A 25,166-nucleotide genomic window follows, 5' to 3' on the forward strand; every position below is an offset into this window, starting at 1 on the left:
TTGCTCCTATACTCAAATCCCCTCACTATGAAGGCCAGCATGCCATTTGCTTTCTTTACTGCCTGCTGTACCTTCAGTGATTGATGAACCATGACACCCAGGTCTCGTTGCACCTCCCCTTTTCCTAATCTGTCACCATTCAGATAATATTCCGCTTTCCTGTTTTTGCCACCAAAGTGGATAACCTCACACTTATCCACATTATACTGCATCTGCCATGCATTTGCCTATTCACCTAACCTGTCCAAGTCCCCCTGCAGCCTCCTAACATCCTCCTTGCAGCTCGCACTGCCACCCAGCTTAGTGTCATTTGCAAACTTGGAGATATTACATTCAATTCCTTCGTCTAAATTATTAATGTATATTGTAAATATCTTTAACATATAATAAAAATGGGAGAGGAAGTGCTGGGAGAGAATGAAACAAAACATTAGTGATCCTAGAGTGACTACAGATGTAGTCAAACTATGAACTGTCAGCCTAGATTGTGTGCTCAAGTCCTAGTGTAGCTCTTGGACCCACAATATTCTGATTCAGAGGCAAAGGTGTTATCGGCTGAGCCAAGCTGACACTTAAATAAATGGGAAACATGGGTGCTGCAGCATAGATAGAGGCCATACCATCAAGACCAAGCCATTAGATTTAATTCGTTCATTAAAAAGTATAACTTACCTTCTGTCCTTTTTCAGTAATGGTTGGAGCTCGATCTTGTCGATAAACAGGACCAGGAAGACCTTTCACACCCTGTTTCCAATGTAAATATCAATTTATCAGGCGTAGTCATAACTTGAGAAATGTTTAGCTAGAATGCATCCAGTATTTATCAGTTTAGGCAGAATTCCTTCTGTGTTGTTAAAAAAATATCACAGTATAGATGCAGATCAGTGTAATCAGTGGCACAGCGCTCAAAAGTACGTCCATTATCCATTATTTGTGTTAAAGTCTGTTTAAATGTACAAATTATTTGATCTCAACTAGCCCAGTCCCAGACAAAATCCCAAGCAGAAATTAGTTACCTTGTCACCCTTGGGGCCCACAAAGAACAATCCCATGTTGCCCTGCACAAAGAAAAATTCAAGCAGATTTATATTTTATCGATACTTTTAAAATAATGCTTGGAACAGCAGTAAACAAGCAGGGCTAGTTCCACACAACTTACCTTTGGTCCTTGTCGACCAGGTTGTCCTGGTGGACCCTAGTAACAAATAATGAGATCAGAAATTAAAATTTAAAACATATTCCAGACGTGTGAAACTGGTTGTTCAAAGTATATCAAATGGCAGCAATAACCACTGCTGCAAAAATACATTCATTTAGAAAATCCTTCACAAAATATACCATTTTTTATTTTATTCCGAGAATGGTGTGTACATAGACAAGTTCTGCTATTTCATGTAATCCTAATTTGGACTATTCCTCGGAAGTGAATTATAATTTCTGCTGTGTGAAGTAAGGGTGGTTTTGTAATTTTGTTATTTTTCCCATGTCTAGGGGGGCTCTTCAAACCACTCCCTCCTTCTCCTGGACAGGAGGCAAGAGAAATCTTGTCCCAACTCTAGCCTCAAGTCTCTCTTTCTGCTCCACCCTTTCCTGTCTTCTCTCTCTGATATATCGTAACATAGGAACAACCTTGATCTGAGTACCAGGTCTTACAGATTCCTGTATTTCAGCCTGCAACAACTGAATCTCTTGCTTGATTTGCTTAATGATATAAAACGCCATTTTTAAACTGTCATAGTTTTCTGAGGTTTTGTATTTATTCCTTCAATTCTTAGCATCCAGTACTTGAAGATCTATTTCCTACAGAAAACTAGTTTCGTTGAAAGTATGCTTTAAGAAACATAAGAAATAGGAGCAGGAGTAGGCTACCAGGCCCCTCGAGCCTGCTCCGCCATTCAATAAGATCATGGCTGATCTGATCATGGACTCAGCTCCACTTCCCTGCCCACTCCCATAACCCTTCACTCCCTTATCATTCAAAAATCTGTCTGTCTCTGCCTTAAATATATTCAATGACCCGGCCTCCACAGCTCTCTGGGGCAGAGAATTCCACAGATTTACAACCCTCTGAGAGAAGAAATTCCTCTCATCTCAGTTTTAAATGGGCGGCCCCTTATTCTGAGTCTATGGTCCCAATTTTGCCCAGCACAGGGCGCCATTTTTTCGGCGCCCAGCGATTTTTCTGGCGCTGTAGGTTAGTTTAAAGATGCCACAATGTTGGGATGCCGGCGTCGAGTACCAGCGCCAGAATGTTTGGCACCATACATTCTGGCGCTGGTGTACTTTGAAAAGTAGCATACGTGCTATTTCGGGCCATAAGGCCAACTTCCCTCATTAACGATATTTTTAAAATTGGCGCACAGACACTAGAAACACCGTAGGAAAAAGCCTTACCTGCAGTTAAAGAAATCCGCGCCGGCCCGCTCTTATCCCCGGCCGAAGGGACTCCCTGGCTATTTTATATAAACTTTATGGAACTTTAAAAATAAAACATCAACTTTATGGAACTTTAAAAATAAAACAGAGTAGGTTGGGCCTCTACTCATTGGAATTCAGAAGAATGAGAAGTAATCTTATCGAAATGCATAAGATTATGAGGGGGCTTGACAGAGTGGATGCAGAGAGGATGTTTCCACTGATAGGGGAGACTAGAACTAGAGGGCACGATCTTAAAATAAGGGGCCGCCCATTTAAAACTGAGATGAGGAGAAATTTCTTCTCTCAGAGGGTTGTAAATCTGTGGAATTTGCTGCCTCAGAGCACTGTGGAAGCTGGGACATTGAACATATTTAAGACAGAGATAGACAGTTTCTTAATCGATAAGGGAATATGGGGAGCGGCCAAGGAACTGGAGCTGAGTCCATGATCGGATCAGCCATGATCGTATTAAATGGCGGAGCAGGCTCGATGAGCCGTATGGCCTATTCATGCTCCTATTTCTTATGTTCTTATAAAAAAAACCTTCCCATTAATGCTACTCCTTCGATGATAGAACTGTAAGCATTCAAATAAAACATAAATCTTCACCGCCTTTTCCATCGATGTCCCAAGTGGCCCAAAATTTTCAAAGATGTTCTTGAAGTCCAGGGAATCCTTCTAAATCCACACGGCAGGTAAAATCACCAGATCTTCAACCCAAAAACATCAAGGGCAGCGTTCTCCCAACCCTCCACGCTGCCGACTCAACCCACTGCTATCCCTGGCCAAATGCTTTTTCATTTATTTTTTTCTTCTGTGGATGCACAATGAGTTGGTCGGGTTTTTTTTTGAGTGCGTTTTAGGCGCACACTCTAAGCACCGCCCCCCCCGAGATCGATTATGTTTGCCGTAAACTTGGGATTTTTTTTCTAGCGCAGAAGGTTCACAACGAAACGTGCGTACAAGTCAGTGTTTGTCTTTATTTCTGCTTGGGCAAAATTCGGGCCATAGTCCCCGAGTTTTAGTTTCTCCTATGAGTGGAAATATCGGCCACAAGTTTCAACATGATTTGCTCCTGATTTTTAGGAGCAACTGGTGTAGAACGGAGTATCTTAGAAATCGGAATTCTCGTCATTTAGTTTGCTCCAGTTCTAGTCAGTTAGAACAGTTTCACTTTGGAACAGAATTTTTTTTTCAAAAGGGGGCGTGTCCGGCCACTTACGCCTGTTTTCAAAGTTTCGTCAGTGAAAACTTACTCCAAACTAACTTAGAATGGAGTAAGTGAAGATTTTTGTACGCTCGAAAAAACCTTGTCTACACTTTATAAAATCAGGCGTAGGTTACAAATCAGGCGTAGGGAATGGGGGGGGGGGGTTTAAAGGGAAGTTTACAAACAATAAACACTTCAATTTTACAAATAAAGAGCCATCATCAATAATAAATGATAAATACATCAATAAATCAACCAATAAATCAATCAAAAAAAATTAATAAGAAATAATTAAAAAAAAAATAAAACATTTTCTACTTACCGACTGCAGCACCGGGAGCCCTCCAACAGCATGCTGGGATGCCACCCCCCAGTGTGTCTCTGTCTGTGTCTCTATCTCTCTGTCTGTCTGTGTCTGTGTTTCTGACAGCGAGGGGAGGGGGAGGAGGGGGGTAGAGGGAGAGAGGGGGGGAGCAGAGGGAGGGAAGGGGGATGGATGGGGGAGAAGGGGGAGGGATGGGGAGGGGGGGAGAAGGGGGGAGGGGGGATAAGGGGATAAAGGGGAGAAGGGGGAGAAAGGAGATGGGGGGAAGGAGATGGGGGGGAAGGAGATGGGGGGAGAAGGAGATGGGGGGGTAAAGAGATGGGGGGGTAAGGAGATGGGGGGAAGGAGATGGGGGGGAAGGAGATGGGGGGAAGAAGATGGGGGGAAAGGAGATGGGGGGGGGAAGGAAATTGGGGGGGTGGGAAAGGAGAAGGGGGAGGGAGGCTGAACGGGCCGGGCCCGAGACTTTGGGCAGGACCCGTCCCCAGCACCAGATTTACAGGTAGGTGGCATTGGGTCGGGTCGGGGGGGTGGTGGGAGGGAGGTCGGTTCGGTTCGGGTTGGGGGGAGGGAGGGAGGGAGAGGGAGGTCAGGTCGGGGAGAGGGAGGTCAGGTCGGATCCAGTCCGGGGCGGGGGCAGCGGGAGCGGGAGTCGGGTCGGGTTCAGTCAGGGGGGGGGGGGGGGGCGGGGGCAGCGGGAGTCGGGTCGGGTCCAGTCCGGAGGCGGGAAGCGGGAGTCGAGTCGGGTCGGGAGGAAGCAGGAGCTGGCCGTGGGAGGAGCCTTATTCACGCAGCCCCAGTGAGGCCATTCGGCCAGGGCTAGGGGCTGCGTGCTTCGGGCCCCTCCCACACAGTTTTGGGCGCCTGGAGCTACTGCACTTGCATGCCCACTGTAGCGCGCATGTGCAGAGGTCCCGGCACTGTTTTCAGCACAGGGACCTGGCTCCGCCCCCTACAGCTCCTGCTGCGCTGCGCCGAGGACCAGAGGACCTGCAGGGAGCTGGAGAATACGGAGGGTTTTTTTAGGCGCACTTTGTGGCGCGAAAAACGGGCGTCCAGGTCGGGACTGCGCCGTTCTAGGCGCGGCTCGAAACTTGCACCCATCCTTCCTGCATCCACACTGTCGAGTGCCCTCATTAACTTGTATATTTCGATAAGATCACCTCTCATTCTTCTGAACTCCAATGTGTTTTGGCCCAACCTATTCAACCAAATGCTTTGCTTTGTTGTAATAAATACTTAAAATGCACAATTTGCAAATGTGGTCAGATAATGGCAATGGATATTTGGAGGCATAAATCTCTCCTTAGTTAAAAGCTGAGGTTTCTGGATCTTCTGGTGTCCTTCCGGTGTACATTCCCTATCCTTCCAAGATTCCTTGAATAATCTCCCAATCTCTCTGCACTTTCACGGGGAATATCTCCAACAAGAAATTCGACTGAATTGAAAGTGTTGCTTTATCTTTCCCTTATGCCTCAGTGGGACAGGTGGGCTTGGTGTACTCGTGAGCTAAGTAGATCCACAATATCCCAGGTTTGAGAATTATTTAGTTTCATTAAGACAAAATTAAGTAAACTTAGCTGCTTGATTTATTTTCTTGGATTCCCTTGTCAGGCAAAACCATTTCATTTTTGTTTGCATTCAGCTGTCTCCCGCTAGTGCAGTGGCAGTGAATCACACTATCCCAAGGTACAGAGATGTTGGGGCAGTATTCTGATTCAGTATTATTCTGTGAGTGGGAATGTCAATCAATGCCAGTCAGCTACCAGTGATGTATATACTAACACAAGCAGTTATCCTTAATTGTCTGTGTTCTGTATGCAATAAAGGTTGAAACTGAGTACTATTTAACAGAGCAAGATACAACCTTGCTTCGGCTTTATTTAGGCCCAAACTGCCTGACTCGCAAAATGGCTGGTCTTTTATACCAGAGCAGCACCATGTGCGTGCTCAGTGGTCTCCAACAATGGCACCATCTGGTGGCTACAAACAGCATGAACATACATGACAATACCCTCATCTGAGATTTTATAACAGTCTTTCACAGGTTGAGACGGTCCGGTGCTTTACGCTCCCGGGCTGACCGTCTCAGTTCGATTCCGGCCTTGGGTGAACGTTCGGAGTCTGTTGTGGCTGGATGGCTGACTTGTTGGGGGTGGCATTGGTCATGTCAGGAATTGCAAGTCCATTTTTATTGAACAAGTCCGTGATGGAAATTCCGGGCTCATTGATGAGCCTTGAGTCCACTGAAGACTGCTGGTAGGTTGGTTGGTCGTCGACGGTTTCTTCGTCTGACTGCTCTGGCTCGTCTGTGTGCCTCAGCTTTGTCTGATCCATGTGTTTCCTGCAAGTTTGCCCATTCTTGAGCTTAATAACGAATACTCTGTTGACCTCCTTGGCCATGACTGTACCAGCGATCCATTTGGTACCCTGACCATAATTCAACACATATACAGGATCATTAACAGAAATCTCGCGTGACACAGTTGCACGATGATGGTACCCTTGTTGACTTTGTCTTCTGTATTCAACATGCTTACTTAAATCTGGGTGTACAAGAGATAACTTGGTCTTAAGACCTCTTTTCATCATGAGTTCAGCAGGTGAGACCCCTGTGAGTGTGTGGGGTCTTGTCCTGTAACTCAGCAGTATGCAAGACAAGCGGGTCTGCAGTGACCCTTGGGTTACTCTCCTCATGCTTTGCTTGATAATTTGTACTGCACGTTCTGTTTGCCCGTTGGACTCAGGCTTGAACGGTGCTGACCTTACATGTTTTATGCCGTTAAGTTTTACAAACTCCTGAAACTCCTGACTGGTGAAGCACAACCCATTGTCACTCACCACTATGTCAGGCAGACCATGTGTCGCGAACATGACATTGAGATTCTCTATGATTGCCGTGGACATACTGGATGACAGAGAAACATAGAAACAAAGAAAATAGGTGCAGGAGTAGGCCATTCGGCTCTTCGAGCCTCCACCACCATTCAATAAGAACATGGCTGATCATTCCCTCAGTACCCCTTTCCTGCTTTCTCTTCATACCCCTTGATCCCCTTAGCGGGAAGGGCCATATCCAACTCCCTCTTGAATATATCCAATGAACTGGCATCAACAACTCTCTGCGGCAGGGAATTCCACAGGTTAAAAACTCTCTGAGTGAAGAAGTTTCTCCTCATCTCAGTCCTAAATGGCCTACCCCTTAACCGAAGACGGTGTCTCCTGGTTCTGGACTTTCCCAACATCGGGAACATTCTTCCTGCGTCTAACCTGTCCAGTCCCTTCAGAATCTTATACGTTTCTATGAGATCCTCTCTCATCATTCTAAACTCCAGTGTATACAGGCCCAGTTGATCCAGTCTCTCCTCATATGTCAGTCTAGCCATCCCTGGAATCAGTCTGGTGAACCTTCGCTGCACTCCCTCAATCGCAAGAACGTCCTTCCTCAGATTAGGAGACCAAAACTGAACACAATATTCCAGGTGAGATCTCACCAAGGCCCTGTACAACTGCAGTAAGACCTCCCTGCTCCTATACTCAAATGCACTAGCTATGAAGGCCAACATACCATTTGCCTTCTTCATTGCCTGCTGTACCTGCGTGCCAACTTTCAATGACTGATGAACCATGACACCCAGGTCTCGTTGCACCTCCCCTTTTCCTAATCTGCCTCCATTCAGATAATATTCTGCCTTCGTGTATTTGCCCCCAAAGTGGATAACCTCACATTTATCCACATTATACTGCATCTGCCATGCATTTGCCCACTCACCTAACCTGTCCAAGCCACCCTGCAGCGTCTTAGCGTCCCCCTCACAGCTCACACCGCCACCCAGCTTAGTGTCATCTGTAAACTTGGAGATATTACACGCAATTCCTTCATCTAAATCATTAATGTATATTGTAAAGAGCTGGGGTCCCAGCACTGAGCCCTGCGGCACTCCACTAGTCACTGCCTGCCATTCTGAAAAGGACCCGTTTATACCGACTCTCTGCTTCCTGTCTGCCAACCAGTTTCCTATCCACGTCAGTACATTACCCCCAATACCATGTGCTTTGATTTTGCACACCAATCTCTTGTGTGGGACCTTGTCAAAAGCCTTTTGAAAGTCCAAATACACCACATCTACTGTTTCTCCCTTGTCCACTCTGCTAGCTACATCCTCAAAAAATTCCAGAAGATTTGTCAAGCATGATTTCCCTTTCATAAATCCATGCTGACTTGGACTGATCCTGTCACTGCTTTCCAAATGCGCTGCTATGTCATCCTTAATAATTGATTCCAACATTTTCCCCACTACTGATGTCAGGCTAACCGGTCTATAATTACCCGTTTTCTCTCTACCTCCTTTTTTAAAAAGTGGTGTTACATTAGCTACCCTCCAGTCCATGGGAACTGATCCAGAGTCGATAGACTGTTGGAAAATGATCACAAATGCATCCACTATTTCTAGGGCCACTTCCTTAAATACTCTGGGATGCAGACTATCAGGCCCCGGGGATTTATCGGCCTTCAATCCCATCAATTTCCCTAATGCAATTTCCCATCTAATAAGGATATCCTTCAGTTCCTCCTTCTCACTAGACCCTCGGTCCACTAGTACATCCGGAAGGTTATTTGTATCTTCCTTCGTGAAGACAGAACCAAAGTATTTGTTCAACTAGTCTGCCATTTCTTTGTTCCCCATTATAAATTCACCTGAATCTGACTGCAAGGGACCTACATTTGTCTTCACTAATCTTGTTCTCTTCCCATATCTATAGAATCTTTTGCAGTCAGTTTTTATGTTCCTGGCAAGCTTCCTCTTTTACTCTATTTTCCCCCTCTTAATTAAACCCTTAGTCTTCCTCTGCTGAATTGTAAATTTCTCCCAGTCCTCAGGTTTGTTGCTTTTTCTGGCCAATTTATATACCTCTTCCTTGGATTTAACACTATCCTTAATTTCCTTTGTTAGCCACGGTTGAGCCACTTTCCTCGTTTTATTTTTACTCCAGACAGGGATGTACAATTGTTGAAGTTCATCCATGTGATCTTTAAATGTTTGCCATTGCCTATCCACTGGCAATCCTTTAAGTATCATTTGCCAGTCTATTCTAGCCAATTCACTCCTCATACCGTCGAAGTTACCTTTCGTTAAGTTCAGGACCCTAGTTTCTGAATTAACTGTGTCACTCTCCATCTTAATAAAGAATTCTACCATATTATGGTCACTTTTCCCCAAGGGGCCTCGTACAACAAGATTGCCAATTAGTTCCTTCTCATTACACATCACCCAGTCTAGGATGGCCAGTTCTCTCGTTGGTTCCTCGACATATTGGTCCAGAAAACCATCCCTAATACACTCCAGGAAATCGTCCTGCACTGCATTGCTACCAGTTTGATTAGCCCAATCAATATGTAGATTAAAGTCGCCCATGATAACTTCTGTACCTTTATTGCACACAACCCTTATTTCTTGTTTGATGCTGTCCCCAACCTCACTACTACTGTTTGGCGGTCTGTACACAACTCCCACGAGCGTTTTCCCCTTTACCCCTTTAGAATTTTGCTGTAATGTGGCTCTTTTTGTTTTTTGCCTTGGGTTTCTTTGCCCTCCACTTTTACTATTCTCCTTTCTATCTTTTGCTTCTGCCTCCATTTTATTTCCTTCTGTCTCCCTGCATAGGTTCCCATCCCCCTGCCATATTAGTTTAACTCCTCCCCAACAGCACTAGCAAACACTCCCCCTCGGACATAGGTTCCGGTCCTGCCCAGGTGTAGACCGTCCAGTTGTACTGGTCCCACCTCCCCTAGAACCAGTTCCAATGCCCCAGGAATTCAAATCCCTCCCTTCTGCACCACTCCTCAAGCCACGTATTCATCTAAGCTATCCTGCGATTCCTACTCTGACTAGTACGTGGCACTGGTAGCAATACTGAGATTACTACTTTTGAGGTCCCACTTTTTAATTTAGCACCTAGCTCCCTAAATTCGTCTCGTAGGACCTCATCCTGTTTTTTACCTATATTGTTGGTACCTATATGCACCACGACAACTGGCTGTTCACCCTCCCTTTTCAGAATGCCCTGCACCCGCTCCGAGACATCCTTGACCCTTGCACCAGGGAGGCAACATACCATCCTGGAGTCTCAGTTGCGGCCGCAGAAACGCCTATCTATTCCTCTTACAATTGAATCCCCTATCACTATAGCTCTCCCACTCTTTTTCCTGCCCTCCTGTGCAACATGATTATGCATTCTATCCACTTGGAATAAGCATCCACCACCACTAAAAACAGCTTGCCCAGGAAGGGACCTGCAAAATCTACATGGATCCTGGACCAAGGTTTGGATGGCCATGACCACAGACTCAGCGGCGATTCTGCTCGTACTTTGCTGAGCTGCATGCAGATGTTGCACTGATGCACACATGCTTCCAGCTCAGAATCAATTCCTGGCCACCATATGTGGGACCTGGCGATGGTCTTCATCATCACTATACCAGGATGTGTGCTGTGTAACTCACGCACAAACTTCCCTCTCCCTTTCTTTAGCATTACAACTCGATTGCCCCACAATATGCAATCTGCTTGAATAGACAGTCGTTCTTGTGACGAATGTATGGTTTGGCCTCCTCGCACATTTGATTAGGTATGGCAAAGCAATCCCTTTTGAGGATGCAACCCTTTACCACTGATAATATCGGGTCCTGGCTTGTCCATGTCTTAACTTGTTGAGCCGTGACAGAGGTACCTTCACTCTCAAAAGTATCCATGATTAACATTAAATCTGCCGGTTGTGGCGTTTCCACCTCCAGTGTGTGCAATGGCAACCGGCTCAAAGCATCGGCACAATTCTCGGTACCAGGTCTGTGGCGAATGACATAACCATAGGCAGATAATGTCAGCGCCCACCTTTGGATGCGGGATGAAGCGTTGGTATAGATACTTTTGCTCTCGGAAAACAACAAAATGAGCGGCTTGTGATCCGTCTCTAATTTGAACCTCAGACCGAACAGGTATTGATGCATCTTTTTAACACCATACACACATGCTAAAGCTTCTTTTTCTACCATACTGTAGGCTCTTTCTGCTTTAGACAAACTTTTGGATGCATACGCGACAGGTTGAAGTTTCCCCGATTCATTGGCTTGATGTAACACGCAACCAATTCCATATGACGCTGCGTCACAGGCCAAAACTAAACGTTTACATGGGTCATAATGTACCAGCAGCTTGTTCGAGCAAAGCAGATTGGTGGCTTTCTCGAAAGCTCTGTCTTGCAATGCACCCCACACCCAGTTGTTGACTTTTCTCAATAGCATGTGCAGTGGTTCAAGTAAGGTGCTCAATTTAGGTAGGACATTACCAAAGTAGTTGAGTAGATGCAGGAACGAACACAGCTCTGTCATGTTCTGCGGCTTGGGTGCACTCTTGATGGCTTTGGTTTTCACGTCAGTAGGTTTGATGCGATCAGCAGCGATTTTCCTCCCGAGAAATTTGACCTCCAGTGCCATGAAGTCGCAATTCGAGCGTTTAAGTCTGAATCCCACTCCAAACACATTAGAACCTCCTCCAGTTGTTCAGATGTTCCTTGGAGTCACGACCGGTGATCAGAATGTCATCTTGGAACACAATGGTTCTGGGAATGGACTTCAGTAGACTTTCCATATTTCTCTGGAATATTGCTGCAGCCGAGCGAATTCCAAATGGGCACCTGTGGTAAATAAACAGTCCTTTGTGCGTGTTAATGCACATAAGTCTCTTCGATAACTCGACCAACTTGTGCGTCATATAGGCCGACATCAAGTCCAGTTTTGTGAACAACTTCCCTCCAGCTAGCGTCGCAAACAGGTCATCAGCCTTCGGTAATGGGTACTGATCTTGTTTCAAAACCCTGTTTATTGTAGTCTTGTAGTCTCCACAGATTCTGACTGTGCCATCATTTTTCAGCACAGGAACAATGGGGCTGGCCCATTCATTAAATTTGATCGGTGAGATGATCCCTTCACGCTGAAGTCTGTCCAGTTCAATTTTGACCTTCTCCCTCATCATATACGGCACTGCCCGAGCTTTATGATGGACAGGTCTTGCATCTGAGTCCACGTGGATCAGCACATTGGCTCCCGTGAAGTTGCCAATTCCCGGTTCGAACAGCGAGGGGAACTTGCTCAATACTTGGGCACATGTATCTTCCTCCGACGACAACGCTTTTATGTAGTTCCAGTCGCAACTGATTTTCTCCAACCAGCTCCTGCCGAGCAGCGTTGGGCCATTGCCTGGAACAATCCACAGCGGTAACTCGTGAACTGAACCGTTATACGACACATTAATTTGTGCACTGTCAATCACCTTTATCAGTTCTTTGGTGTACGTGCGCAGCTTGGCATTAACAGGGCTCAGCCTGGGCCTCACAGTCTTAGTATCCCACAGCTTATTAAATGCCCTCTCGTTCATGATCGATTGACTCGCCCCCGTGTCCAGTTCCATCGATACCGGTATCCCGTTAAACTTCACATTAATCAAAATTGTTTTACTCTTGGTTATGAAAGAGTACAATCCATACACTTCCTCCTCTGGCATCTCGGATTGCGTATCCGGATCTGCGCTAGTCTGATTCTCATCCACCACGTGGTGTATCGCAGCTCGCTTGCTCATCTGAGGACACTTGCGCTGGAGATGCCCCACTCTCAGACAACCTTTGCAACTATATTGTTTAAATCGGCACTGCTGGTGCCGATGATTTCCCCCACAACGCCAACACGGAGAAATCGGATACATTCCCGCTGGCGGACTTTGGGCAGCCACAGGTTTCGCGAATGTAGCCGGATCGGCCCTGCCATGTGCCGCTCTGCCAGACGGCGAATCAATCGCATTTACAGCACTTGCCGAGGTTCGGTTCTTCACCGCTATTTTCTTTAGACTTCTGTCCGTCGTCACACATGATTGAGCGATCTGGATGGCCCTTTTTAAATCCAACTCCTCCACCGCCAGAAGTTTGCACAGGATCACCTCGTGGTTGATACCGATAACAAAGTAGTCCCGCAGCATGTCTGCCAACACCATCCCAAACTTGCACGGTCCCGCTAGACGTCTCAGGTCGGCAACGAATTCCGCTGCACTCTGGCCCTCCGATCGAACGTGTGTATAAAACCCGTATCTCGAGATGATGATGCCGTCATCTGGCTTGAGGTGCTCCCGTACCAATGTACACAACTCCTCGTAAGTTTTCTCTGTTGGATCACTAGGCGTGAGTAGATTCTTTGTCAGACTGTAGATCTTTGAACCGCACACAGTGAGGAACACGGCCTGGCGCCAATCTGCATCATCAACCCCTTCATTTTGTTGGCGACAAAGTATTAGTTCAAATATTCACAAAGTCTGCCCAATCTTCTCCCTCCATGAATCGCTCTAAAAATCAATTCATGCTCATTTTGAAAACAAAGGTTCTTGTATTCTCTTCGCCAATGTATGTATGTTATGTCTGCAATAAAGGTTCAAACTGAGTACTGTTTAACTAAGCAAGGTATAACCTTGGCTCAGCTTTATTTAGACCCAAAGTGCCTGACTCACAAAATGGCTGGCATTTTATACCAGAGCAGCACCATGTGCGTGCTGCTCAGTGACCTCCAACAATGACACCATCTGGTGGCTACAAACAGCATGTACATACATGACAGTCTGCATACAGCCTTCATAGACCTTTAACATAGAAAAAAGAGGCACTTACCAATGGACCTGGAGGCCCAGCGGGTCCTTGTAGTCCTGGAAATCCGAGTCGACCCTAAATTAAATAATTAATAAATTGAATATAGTGTTATTGAATGTGGTGCTTTTCAGAATGCATTTAGACTCTTGATTTAAAAACCGATTGATTTTCAGGTGCTATCTGACCAGCAAAAATGACATCATGCAAATAAGCAATCATTATCTAGGAAGTGCTGACATTTTACCAAGGAGGAGAAACATTGGGTAGGTGGTTATTGGGAGAACCAGCTATCCATTCTGCTGACCTCAACAGGAAAGCCCCTAACAACACAGGAGGGCCTGAGGCTGGGAGTGGTAGCGTCTGTTTGCAGTTCTACACCCATCACCTCCACTTGCATGAAAGGTGTGGTATGCAATTTGGGTGCAATGAAAAGGTGTGCACCAAAGGGCAATGGTTGTGCACAATGCATTGAAATGGTATCTCCCAGAGGACTGTTGATGGTTGAGAAGCCCCACAAGAGATGCGTGTAAAAATGAGGAGTTCGCAAACCTTTGCCTTCCTTTTGATATCTCATTTGCAGCCAGGTACACTGGGCAAGCTTTTCATATGCCAGAATCTTATTCAAATTAGGAGCGGGAACTCCCTTGTAAGATTCAATGTGCCCTGCTTTCTGAGCTATTGGCACAAGCAAGCCGGCACCACAGACCAGCTCAACACCATTTTTGCCGTTCAGGGCTCCAGTGTAACAGTATAAATACGGATGAGGTTAAGTGTCATGCCAGTACAGGTATCATAAATCATGTCATCAATAAGGTCCTCGACGACATTAATTACCAGCCCTAAATGGCTGCGACGGGAATAATTAGTATTAACGCTGCAAATCCAGCAATCTCATGGTCACCATTAACTTCAATGAGGAGCCTCACGGTGTAAAGGGACTACTATTGGCTTTGGCGAGGCTAACGGTGGAGCGGCGCAAATAGAGCTTCAATTTGCGGAGAATTAGAACTCATGGCGGATCTCTTCCACTCTACAAATTACTGTTTTTTTTAATGAACTAATAATGGCATCATTATAATCCCAGCAATTTCTGGCCCAATTGCTCAGTGAGGAGGTAAGAGGGGAACATTTGGGTTCCATCTGCAGTTATATCGTGGGTTGTCAATCAAAAGCTGCTGGCACCAGTGTCTAATCCATTACATCTGCCCATAATATGGTAGAATTATTTATTAAGATGGAGAGTGACACAGTTAATTCAGAGACGAGGGTCCTGAACTTAAGGAAAGGTAACTTCGACGGTATGAGGCGTGAATTGGATAGAATAGACTGGCAAATGATATTTAAAGGGTTGACAGTGGATAGTCAATGGCAAACATTTAAAGATCACATGGATGAACTTCAACAATTGTACATTCCTGTCTGGAGTAAAAATAAAACGGGGAAGGTGGCTCAACTGTGGCTAACAAGGGAAATTAAGGATAGTGTTAAATCCAAGGAGGAAGCATATAAATTGGCCAGAAAAAGCAGCAAACCTGAGGACTGGGTGAACTTTAGAATTCAGCAGAGGAGGACTAAGGGTTTAATTAGGAGGGGGAAAATGGAGTATGAGAAGAAGCTTGCCGGGAACATAAAAACTGACTGCAAAAGCTTCTATAGATTTGTGAAGAGAAAAAGATTAGTGAAGACAAACGTAGATCCCTTGCAGTCAGATTCAGGTGAATTTATAATGGGGAACAAAGAAATGGCAGACTAGTTGAACAAATACTTTGGTTCTGTCTTCACGAAGGAAGACACAAATAACGTTCTGGAAGTACTAGGGGACCGAGGGTCTAGTGAGAAGGAGGAACTGAAGGTTATCCTTATTAGGTAGGAAATTGTGTTCGGGAAATTGATGGGATTGAAGGCCGATAAATCCCCGGGGCCTGATAGTCTGCATCCCAGAGTACTTAAGGAAGTGGCCCTAGAAATTGTGGATGCATTGGTGATCATTTTCCAACAGTCTATCGACTCTGGATCAGTTCCTATGGACTGGAGGGTAGCTAATGTAACACCACTTTTTAAAAAAGGAGGTAGAAAGAAAATGGGTAATTATAGACCGGTTAGCCTTACATCAATAGTGGGGAAAATGTTGGAATCAATTATTAAGGATGAAATAACAGCGCATTTCGAAAGCAGTGACAAGATTGGTCCAAGTCAACATGGATTTATGAAGGGGAAATAATACTTGAAAAATCTTCTGGAATTTTTTGAGGATGTAACTAGTAGAGTGGACAAGGGAGAACCAGTGGATGTGGTGTATTTCGACTTTCAAAAGGCTTTTGATAAGGTCCCACATGAGATTGATGTGCAAAATCAAAGCACATGGTATTGGGGGTAATGTACTGACGTGGATAGAGAACTGGTTGGCAGACAGGAAGCAGAGAGTCGGGATAAATGGGTCCTTTTCAGAATGGCAGGCAGTGACTAGTGAGGTGCCGCAGGGCTCAGTGCTGGGACCCCAGCTATTTATAATATACATTAATGATTTGGATGAAGGAATTGTGTGTAATATCTCCAAGTTTGCAGATGACACTAAACTGGGTGGCGGTGTGAGCTGTGAGAATGACACTAAGAGGTTGCAGGGTGGCTTGGACAGGTTAGGTGAGTGGGCAAATGCATGGCAGATGCAGTACAATGTGGATAAATGTGAGGTTATCCACTTTGGTGGCAAAAACACGAAGGCAGAATATTATCTGAATGGAGGCAGATTAGGAAAAGGAGAGGTGCAACGAGACCTGGCTTTCATGGTATATCAGTCATTGAATGTTGGCATGCAGGTACAGCAGGCAGTGAAGAAGGCAAATGGTATGTTGGCCTTCATAGCTAGGGGTTTTGAGTATAGGAGCAGGAAGGTCTTACTGCAGTTGTATAGGGCCTTGGTGAGACCTCACCTGGAATATTGTGTTCAGTTTTGGTCTCCTAATCTGAGGAAGGACGTTCTTGCTATTGAGGAATTGCAGCGAAGGTTCACCAGACTGATTCCAGGGATGGCTGGACTGAAATATGAGGTGAAGTTAGATGTAGTCCTTACTACTAGGGGGATCAAGGGGTATGGCGAGAAAGCAGGAATGGGGTACTGAAGTTGTATGTTCAGCCATGAACTCATTGAATGTTGGTACAGGCTCGAAGGGCCGAATGGCCTACTCCTGCACCTATTTTCTATGTTTCTATGTTTCTATGAGAGACTGCTCGACTGGGCCTTTATTCACTGGAGTTTAGAAGGATGAGGGGGGATCTCATAGAAACTTATAAAATTCTGACGGGACTGGACAGGTTAGATGCAGGAAGAATGTTCCCGATGTTGGGGAAGTCCAGAACCAGGGGACACAGTCTAAGGATAAGGGGTAAGCCATTTAGGACTCAGATGAGGAGAAACTTCTTCACTCAGAGAGTTGTTAACCTGTGGAATTCCCTACCGCAGAGAGTTGTTGATGCCAGTTCATTGGATATATTCAAGAGGGAGTTAGATATGGCCCTTACGGCTAAAGGGATCAAGGGGTATGGAGAGAAAGCAGGAAAGGGGTACTGAGGGAATGATCAGCCATGATCGTATTGAATGGTGGTGCAGGCTCGAAGGGCCGAATGGCCTGCTCCTGCACCTATTTTCTGTGTTTCTATGTTTCGAAAGTACCAAAGAAACTCTCTTATATTTTATATCTCCCATATGGTCTGTCTCATCCTGTTTGTCAAACATACCAGATGTTAATACACACCTTTGGAAGGTTTCACTTACTAGAGGTCCTCGATGACCTGGAGATCCACGGTTGCCTTTCTCTCCTGGATGTAACGGAACATTTTGAGCTGGTTCACCCTTTAGAGATAAACATATTGTAAAAATAAAAGTTATGGCATTAAAATTCCACCTGCTGAAAAAAAACAGCAACTTCATACAGTGATGTCAAGTGACTCTTATCCTGCTGAATAAACAGGAACTGTATACAGCTACGTAAGTAATCCGTACCCTGGTGAATAAGTAAGACTTCTCGATACAGTCAGCAAAACTAAGACGGTACTAGGCTGACATGACTTGCACTTCAGAAGCTATTTACTCTTCAGTTGGCAATGGATGTTTCCAAAAGCAAGAATTTATTATTGACATGAATAACATATGCCTGAAATGTCTTTACGAGAATATTATCTTCACTGTTGCTCTATATTATTAACCCTGACTGTCTGTGTGTGAAAATGCAGTCAAAGTCAGTGTGTGTATGAATATTCAAACTCAGTCTTTCTGTGTGTGCATATTCACCCTGTCAAACTATGTGTGGATATTCATCGTCACTATTAATCTCAGTGTCAGTTTTCATCACACTTTATGGGTCATGAATATTTTCTCGCTCATTGTCGCTGTGTTAACCTTTACCGTATAGTCCATGGGCTCAATTTTCCCCAGTGATTTGCGGCGTTTTTTTTGGAGCAGACTGCTTTTTTTGGCCTAAGTTAAAAAAAACACAGTTTCCCCAATCAATTTGCACCAGCGTAACTCAGTTAGCTACGATTTTTTAGGTAAGTTTGTTTTTCAGCCAAAGGGGGCATAACCTGCCACCCGCGCCAATTCTGGCCATTTCCGCAAGTTTGGCCAGCTGAGAGTTACTCCAGTTCTGCTTAGGCCAGCGCATGTGGCCTCTGCAGAAAAACCTTCTGGAGAGTTGAAGAAATCAGCGCTGGTAAGGAAATCGGCCACAGGTAAGTGCAGCAGATGCCCGGACAGCAGCAGCAGGAAAGGTAAGAGAGAGGGGGAGAGAGGTGGGGGTGGAGAGAGAGGTGGAGGGGGAGAGAGAGGTGGGGGGGAGAGAGAGGTGGAGGGGGAGAGAGAGGTGGAGCGGGAGAGAGAGGTGGAGGGGGAGAGAGAGGTGGAGGGGGAGAGAGAGGTGGGGGGGAGAGAGAGTTGGAGGGGGGAGGGGTGTGGGGGGTATAGAGGGGGGTGGGGGAAGCCTTTCGGGTGTAGTTAGGTGTGGGGACCGGGAGGGAGGTGGCCATTCGGCCTGGGATAGGGATGGGGGAGTGGACCACGAGGTCCCTCGGCCTGGGCTAGGGGTGGGGGAGCGGACCGGTACGGCACTCGGGGCCAGGGTTGGGCGGGGGAGCAGACCGGCAAACCATTCGGCCAGGGTTAGGGGCGGGGGACCGGGACCGGCAACATACTCGGACCTGGGGGGGCTTTGGGGGAGCGGTAAGGTACTCGGAGCTGGAGAGGGAGATGTTGGGGAGCTGGAGCTGGACTGACACCAGCAAGGGGCTCGGGGCAGGCTCGGCAAGCAGACCGGCTAGCCCTTCGGCGAGGGCTAGGGGCGGGGGTAGTGGGACCGGCTTTAATAACTGGAGGTAAGTTACTGCAATATATTTTAATGTGTTTTTAAGTTGATGTAATGTGTTTTAATGTGTTGGAAGCTAGCTGTACGTTTCACTTTGCAGCCTCAGCTCGCGCAGATCAAGGCTTGTCAAAGTCATGTTTATGAGTTTTTGCATAAGCTTTAGGCAATCAAATTCTCTCTTTAGGCACATCAATAGGCAGAATTAACTTATTTTGTAAATAAGACCTTCATCTTACTGAATGACATACCTTTTGTCCCGGCAATCCTGGACGTCCCTGAAAATTAATATTTAGAAAAGTATAATTCAGACATTTGTCAAAAAAATGCTTCAAAAGTTTGAAAATAGGTAAAGAGGATTTACATGGGAATTTAACTTTTAGCTCCTGTTGGAAGTATTGACATTGTTCTCAGTCGTTTAAAATGATTGGGGGTAATTGCGACTTTGTGTGATGTGTAAGATGGGGGATAGTGAAGCGGCAGCCCGTTATACGTCTCTCCCCATTTTAATTTCCACTGAAGTCAATGGATATTAAAATCAGGAGAGATGTAAATCAGACTGCCAATTCGCTATCACCCATTTAACACAATTGCACAAAGTCAATATTACCCCCATTGAATTTTACTGGTTGTGTTAAGTCCTGACTCTAATGTACTGACTTACACGAGACACATGCTGAAGTCAAGGTCACTCAGGACCTGCACCTTTAATTCCAGCTCTCCCGTGCTACACTTGCCTGAGACCTCCCTTTATATACCTCAGTGGGACAGGTATGGAGTGTCTCCTGCAAGTGCACCCCTGGTGGTAAGGTATGCTTATTGTTACAGGTCATATCCAGTTACAGTCATGTATAGCATGGTAAGATACAGTTATATACAGCAATGTGAGATACATGACAGGTTGGAAGAAACCATTTAAACTGAATAGTTAGTCAACACAAAGGCCAATGGGATTGGGAAAAGCTGCAGTCTCTCAGCTCTGTAAGCAGTATTTGCTCTTGGCCTGATGGTGTGACTTGCACAGACTGCAGCCATCTCATTGTACTATTTTTGTACTATTCTGCACTGTCCTGTGCTGTCTGTGGAGAAGTGACCTGGTGCACAATGTAAAGGGACAGTAACCAGGGAGAGTGTAAGTAAAAACCCTAGATAGCATTGTTTTCAGTAAGTTTTGAAAAGTACATACTTGAAGTCCTATAAGTCCCCCTGAGGCAGGAATTCCTGGAAAACCAGGGTCACCCTGTAAAAGAAAGAACTTACAATTTATTATATACACCCTGTAAAGCAGGAGTGGTTTGCAAGTGTTTACATGCCTCTAACGCTCTCAGATTAACAGCAAATTATAATGAAAATTCTGAGTAATTCCTGATTAGCAAAGCAGCTCATGTCTGCACTCAAATGCTAGCCATTTTTTTTGACAAATTGATATTTTAAGACTGGGCTTACCTTTGTGCCATTGCACCCTGGTATACCTTTAGGACCGAGCGGACCATCCTCTCCAGGGATGCCCTAGACAGAAAAAGTATGTTGGAGTTTATCTCAGAAACTTACTAATGCACAGTAAGACATGTTCTGATGTCAACACTGAAAGTATGATTATTCGAGCTGATCAGCCAGGCTAGATTGTACTAATGCAATGGTAAAAGGGCAATGGAAGCTAAAGTAATCAGTATATAAAATGAGGTGCAAACGATACAAAGGTGTAAGGATTGGTTGCTGCATACTGTCCTTGTAGTTCTGGGCAAAATGTCCACTGTAGACTGATGGGAGGACAGCCCTCTCTCTCTTGGCTATGCAGCTCTTTAGTGAAACGAATTAGCTCAGCCTGCACCTAGGTCTCAGTGGACAGGACATGGTGCAAAACTGTCCATAGCTCAGGTCATTCACATTTAGATAAGCCATAGTGATGGCTAGAGTGAAAAACAGAAATATCACGGTACCTAGTCATCTCTGAGGTTGGAGTTAAGGCACATTTCGCAGTACGAGAATATCATGAACCAATTTTGTTCGTTTTGCTCTGGTACCACCCTCATTCAGCAGCTGAAATAGAAAATAATTCTCCCTAGTCGCAGGAGCTGCTCCAGGTTCTAATCTGACTCTCACTGGTAATCTCAGGCCAATGTGGGTTCAGCAGACTTTATAAATTATAGAAGCCAAATTTGATGGCTAACACCAATGTGCATCAAGTGATCAAGTTGACCTTGTGGTATGTAGCCCATTTTTATTTAAAGCAGTAAAGCATTACGAGATGCATGCCTCAGCGAAGGCAGAACTCGAGAACAGATGTATCCATTGTATACGGCCCAAGCACTGAGGTAGAGAGAAGATTAGCAGCCAATGATAAGGAGAACAGGAGGCGATGAGGTGAGATGAGATGAATGCACCTCTCCTGGTCCCACAGTATCTTCTGATGATACTGAGCATGACAGGGGAGAATTGGATGCCTGGTGGAGTGCATGCTCACCACTGCTGTTTCCTATCACTGACAGAATTAAACTTGTTTGGACAGTGTAACTATAGGAATAATTACTTTGTATCTAACTTATGCCATATGAGAAATTTACCCTTTGTTTTTCCCATAGCCTATGGGACCTTTATCTTGTATCTAACCCATATTGTGCGAGGGCTTTACCCTGTATCTAATCCATGCTATGGAGAAACTTTATTGTGATTCTAACCTGTGCTATATACAAGAAAGAAAGATAGACGAAATAACTTGCACTTATATAGTTCCTTTCACGACCTCAGAACGTCCCAAAACACTTCACAACCAATCAAGTACATTTGAAGTGCAGTCACTGTTGCAATGTGGGAAACATAGTAGCCAAATTGCGCATAGCAAGATCCCACAAAAAGCAACGTAATGTTGGTTGAGGGATAAATATTGGCAAGGACACTGGGGAGAAATGTCATCCTATCACATGATCCTGTTTCAAAGCCTTAACTTGTATTTATTTCAGATTTTCTCTGGGAGTTTTACACTGTGTGTATCCTGTGAAGGAAGAAACTCTGGCATTGCATGTAGTGTTTCGTGGGGGAAAAAAATCTTGTCATTTTTATTTACTTACTGGAACAGCAGAATTCCCCGGATAGCCTGGTAAACCTAGAGGTCCCTACGGAAATGAAAAGTAGTGGAATTAGAAAGTGATACAGTTGTTACATCACAGACTGTGCACTGTACAGGCGTTATGATGATGCAAACACAAACTGGAACATATATTTGGTAACACACCCACTTCTACACCTGTAGGGTGAAATCACACTGCACATTATTGATATAAGAAAATGCTAATTTGCTTATATGAAATTTCTATGTTAATTTTAGAGTTGTCAATCAGTTATGGGTGAGGCTTTTGGGGTCAGATTCCAATCTGACAGTTGTCTGGTACCTAGTCATGCTCTTATGGCTGACAGTTGTCTATGATCCTAGTCATGCCCATAAGATGGACAGTCTGAAGTAAGTACAACACTTTCGATCGTTGAATCTCCAAGACTTGTTGGGCGTGAAGCTGATTCCTTTCTTGCTCCAAGACGACAGTGGCATTAATTATCTAGGAAACCGCCAGGTGGATTTGAGTAATCATCCATTTCTTATGATCATTTAGCTGTAAAATGCAAAGCTGTTAAAATGAAGCATTTTTGTCAGCTATGTATTATTTTGTTACTTTTTCTTGGGTCTTAGCCCATACAGGATTAAAAATTAAGATTCACTTAAAGAGAAATTGCATAGGCTTTTTCATACACTCTATAACCTGCCACCTGGACATAAAACTAGCATTTTGGACCAATTGCTTGTTACAGAAATTACCCAATTTTCATTTAATGCCATTTGGATTGTTTCTATAATATGTGGCTGATCTACAATACCAATTTTATGGTCAAGCAGGAAGGTAAATATCTACCCCTATACTCACACAACTGAGTGATTTAGATGTCAGGGAGATGTACATAAGTAAATTAAAACTCTGTACCCACTTAGTGGTACATTGTGTTCAAAGGGTAATTAATAATAGGCACCAACTGGATTCTCACAACAACATTCAGGTGGGGTGGGATGATTTGTTCCCAGGTAGGGCGTCAAGCCATTCAATTCAAATACTTTTGTATCTTTAAAGTATATGTTTGATTGGCTGCTCTGATCGAGTTCGAAGGATAAATTGTAAAACCTCTTTTGCTGCAGTATAACTTCAAAAGACTTTTAATAGTATATCTGAGGCTGACTTTCTCATAGCCAGCAGTTATTTTGAAGTTATCAGCGTTAGGCCAGAGACACCTTGGTCAGTCAGTAATAACCCACATGTAAGGAAGTATGCTTTAAGGTTCAGTTTTTAATGGGAGTTAGTGCAGGAAAAATGACTGCTATTTTATATATCCTGGTATAGTTAAATACACGATTATTGTAAATCTATTGTTTTCTCTTTCTATTCATTTATCTGCTTACTTCTTAATAGAACTGCATAATTGTTTATTTCCTAAGACATGATCGGAAATAGTGCTTATTCTTCACATTCACATCTCTGTTCAACCAATGAGTTTGCAACGTTTACCTCGATAATGGACAAGTAAAGATGAAATCTAGTTTGTAGGGCGGGAAGAATTTGCTTACAGGAGTGCCCTGTGATATTAAAACTGAGGGAAATATCAAAGTAAAAATGTAACAGAATCACTGGAAGATCAGTTCGGAAGCAGGTGTTAATTCTGTATTTGCTATCCTGTCTGCTCAGCATAGAAACGCTTACCCTCAAACCTTTCATTCCTGGAGGTCCAGAAAATCCACGATTTCCCTGTTAACATTACAATGAAAAAAAAAGTTGTAATACGTTCACATTTGACTATGAAAAAATCTAGTAATAAATTAGTAATAAATTCATTAAACCAGCCTTCATGACAAACTTTTCACTGTAACAGTCTTTGGAACTCTGTAACCCAGTGTAGGGAAGGTGATTAACAATAGGCACCAATTGGATTCTTCCAAAAACATTTCGGATGATCTTTTTCCCAGATAGGGTATCAAGCCAATCAATTCAAATACAAACATATTTTATATCTTTTAAGGTATATGGTTGAGTGGCAGCTCTGATTGAATTTGAAAGATATATTTTTCATTTTTCTTTACTCTGGAATGGTCTTTTGACCATTTTTCCACAGAAATGTTTGGGTAAAAATAGATATCTTTAAATGCTGTGATTTAAAGCACAGCATATTCACACAAGTAAAACAAAAAAGAGGCTTGGTATTTAAGATGATATTGCACTAACTTTGATATTGTTTCCTCACTGACGATAAATAATAAGCCATTCATTACATTATCTCAAGAATTTAAAAAAACTCACATCCAATGTGTTGCTTACGTAAGGATAAATTGTATTGACTGAATTAAGTCACTGATCATAACTGCTGCCTTCACCTTACTGTGAAATAATTGTGTATCTAGCCTTGTTTGCTTGATCTGTCTTCAGAGAGATTGAAGAAACACGTGTGTGCTAGACATGAGTATCTGATTCAGGTTGCAAGGGGGTATTATTGTTACACCCCAGGTTAAACTATCATCTAGGGCCATGTGAGTCCATTCCTGTAAAAGTAAGCTGCTCCGACAGATCATAGGAGTGACCGATACCACTGAGCCTGAGAAGGTACTTACAACAAAACCGAATTAGTAACAGTTCTGTTGTTACCAACTTCTCATTACGACAAACCCATACCTCCAGCCCCTTGGCACAATTTGTATATTTAAGAAGGATTGAAGAGTGGTGACTGGGGCCTCTGATATCTCCTCTATCCGACTCCCAGCAAAAGATGAGGGAGCATGTTATCAGGGCCTGGTGACCCTACTGACTTTGAGTCCCACCCTGCCCCTTTGACAAATTCGCAACACTGGTCGGTGAATCAGCAGGAAGATTGTCGGGAATATTTATTTAAGTTGATCCGGGGAAATCCCGAGAGACTGTCCTTGCAAATAACCTACAGATGTTGCGCTCCCCAAATGTTTGCTTCGCTGGTTTCTCAGACTCTGTGAGAAATCTAACCTTAAGTATAATGTTGGCTGCCCCTATCTTCATGAGGCTATTAATTTGCTTCCTCATTTGTTTACAGATTTTCTGTATTTTGGAAACATCGTTCACTCCGTCACCTCCTACCTAGCAGCATGGGCATTTGTCCATAGGGGAGGTTGCCT

At 44.3% G+C, this 25,166-nt stretch overlaps 1 protein-coding gene across 1 annotated transcript in view; it reads right to left on the reverse strand.

The window, feature by feature from the left end:
• The window catches only part of LOC139266054 (collagen alpha-5(IV) chain-like), a 369,608-nt gene that overhangs the window by 142,994 nt on the left and 201,448 nt on the right, over positions 1 to 25,166 (reverse strand). The window contains exons 4-13 of the mRNA XM_070883888.1: positions 23,731 to 23,775; positions 22,060 to 22,104; positions 20,438 to 20,500; positions 20,178 to 20,231; positions 19,243 to 19,269; positions 17,413 to 17,490; positions 13,662 to 13,715; positions 1,160 to 1,195; positions 1,017 to 1,058; positions 673 to 744 (exon numbers count right to left, since the gene is read on the reverse strand). Of these exons, the coding sequence (XP_070739989.1) occupies positions 673 to 744; positions 1,017 to 1,058; positions 1,160 to 1,195; positions 13,662 to 13,715; positions 17,413 to 17,490; positions 19,243 to 19,269; positions 20,178 to 20,231; positions 20,438 to 20,500; positions 22,060 to 22,104; positions 23,731 to 23,775 (516 nt within the window). The remainder of the gene's footprint in view (positions 1 to 672; positions 745 to 1,016; positions 1,059 to 1,159; positions 1,196 to 13,661; positions 13,716 to 17,412; positions 17,491 to 19,242; positions 19,270 to 20,177; positions 20,232 to 20,437; positions 20,501 to 22,059; positions 22,105 to 23,730; positions 23,776 to 25,166) is intronic.

Source organism: Pristiophorus japonicus, chromosome 6 (assembly GCF_044704955.1).
Source record: "Pristiophorus japonicus isolate sPriJap1 chromosome 6, sPriJap1.hap1, whole genome shotgun sequence".
NCBI lineage: Eukaryota > Metazoa > Chordata > Chondrichthyes > Pristiophoridae > Pristiophorus > Pristiophorus japonicus.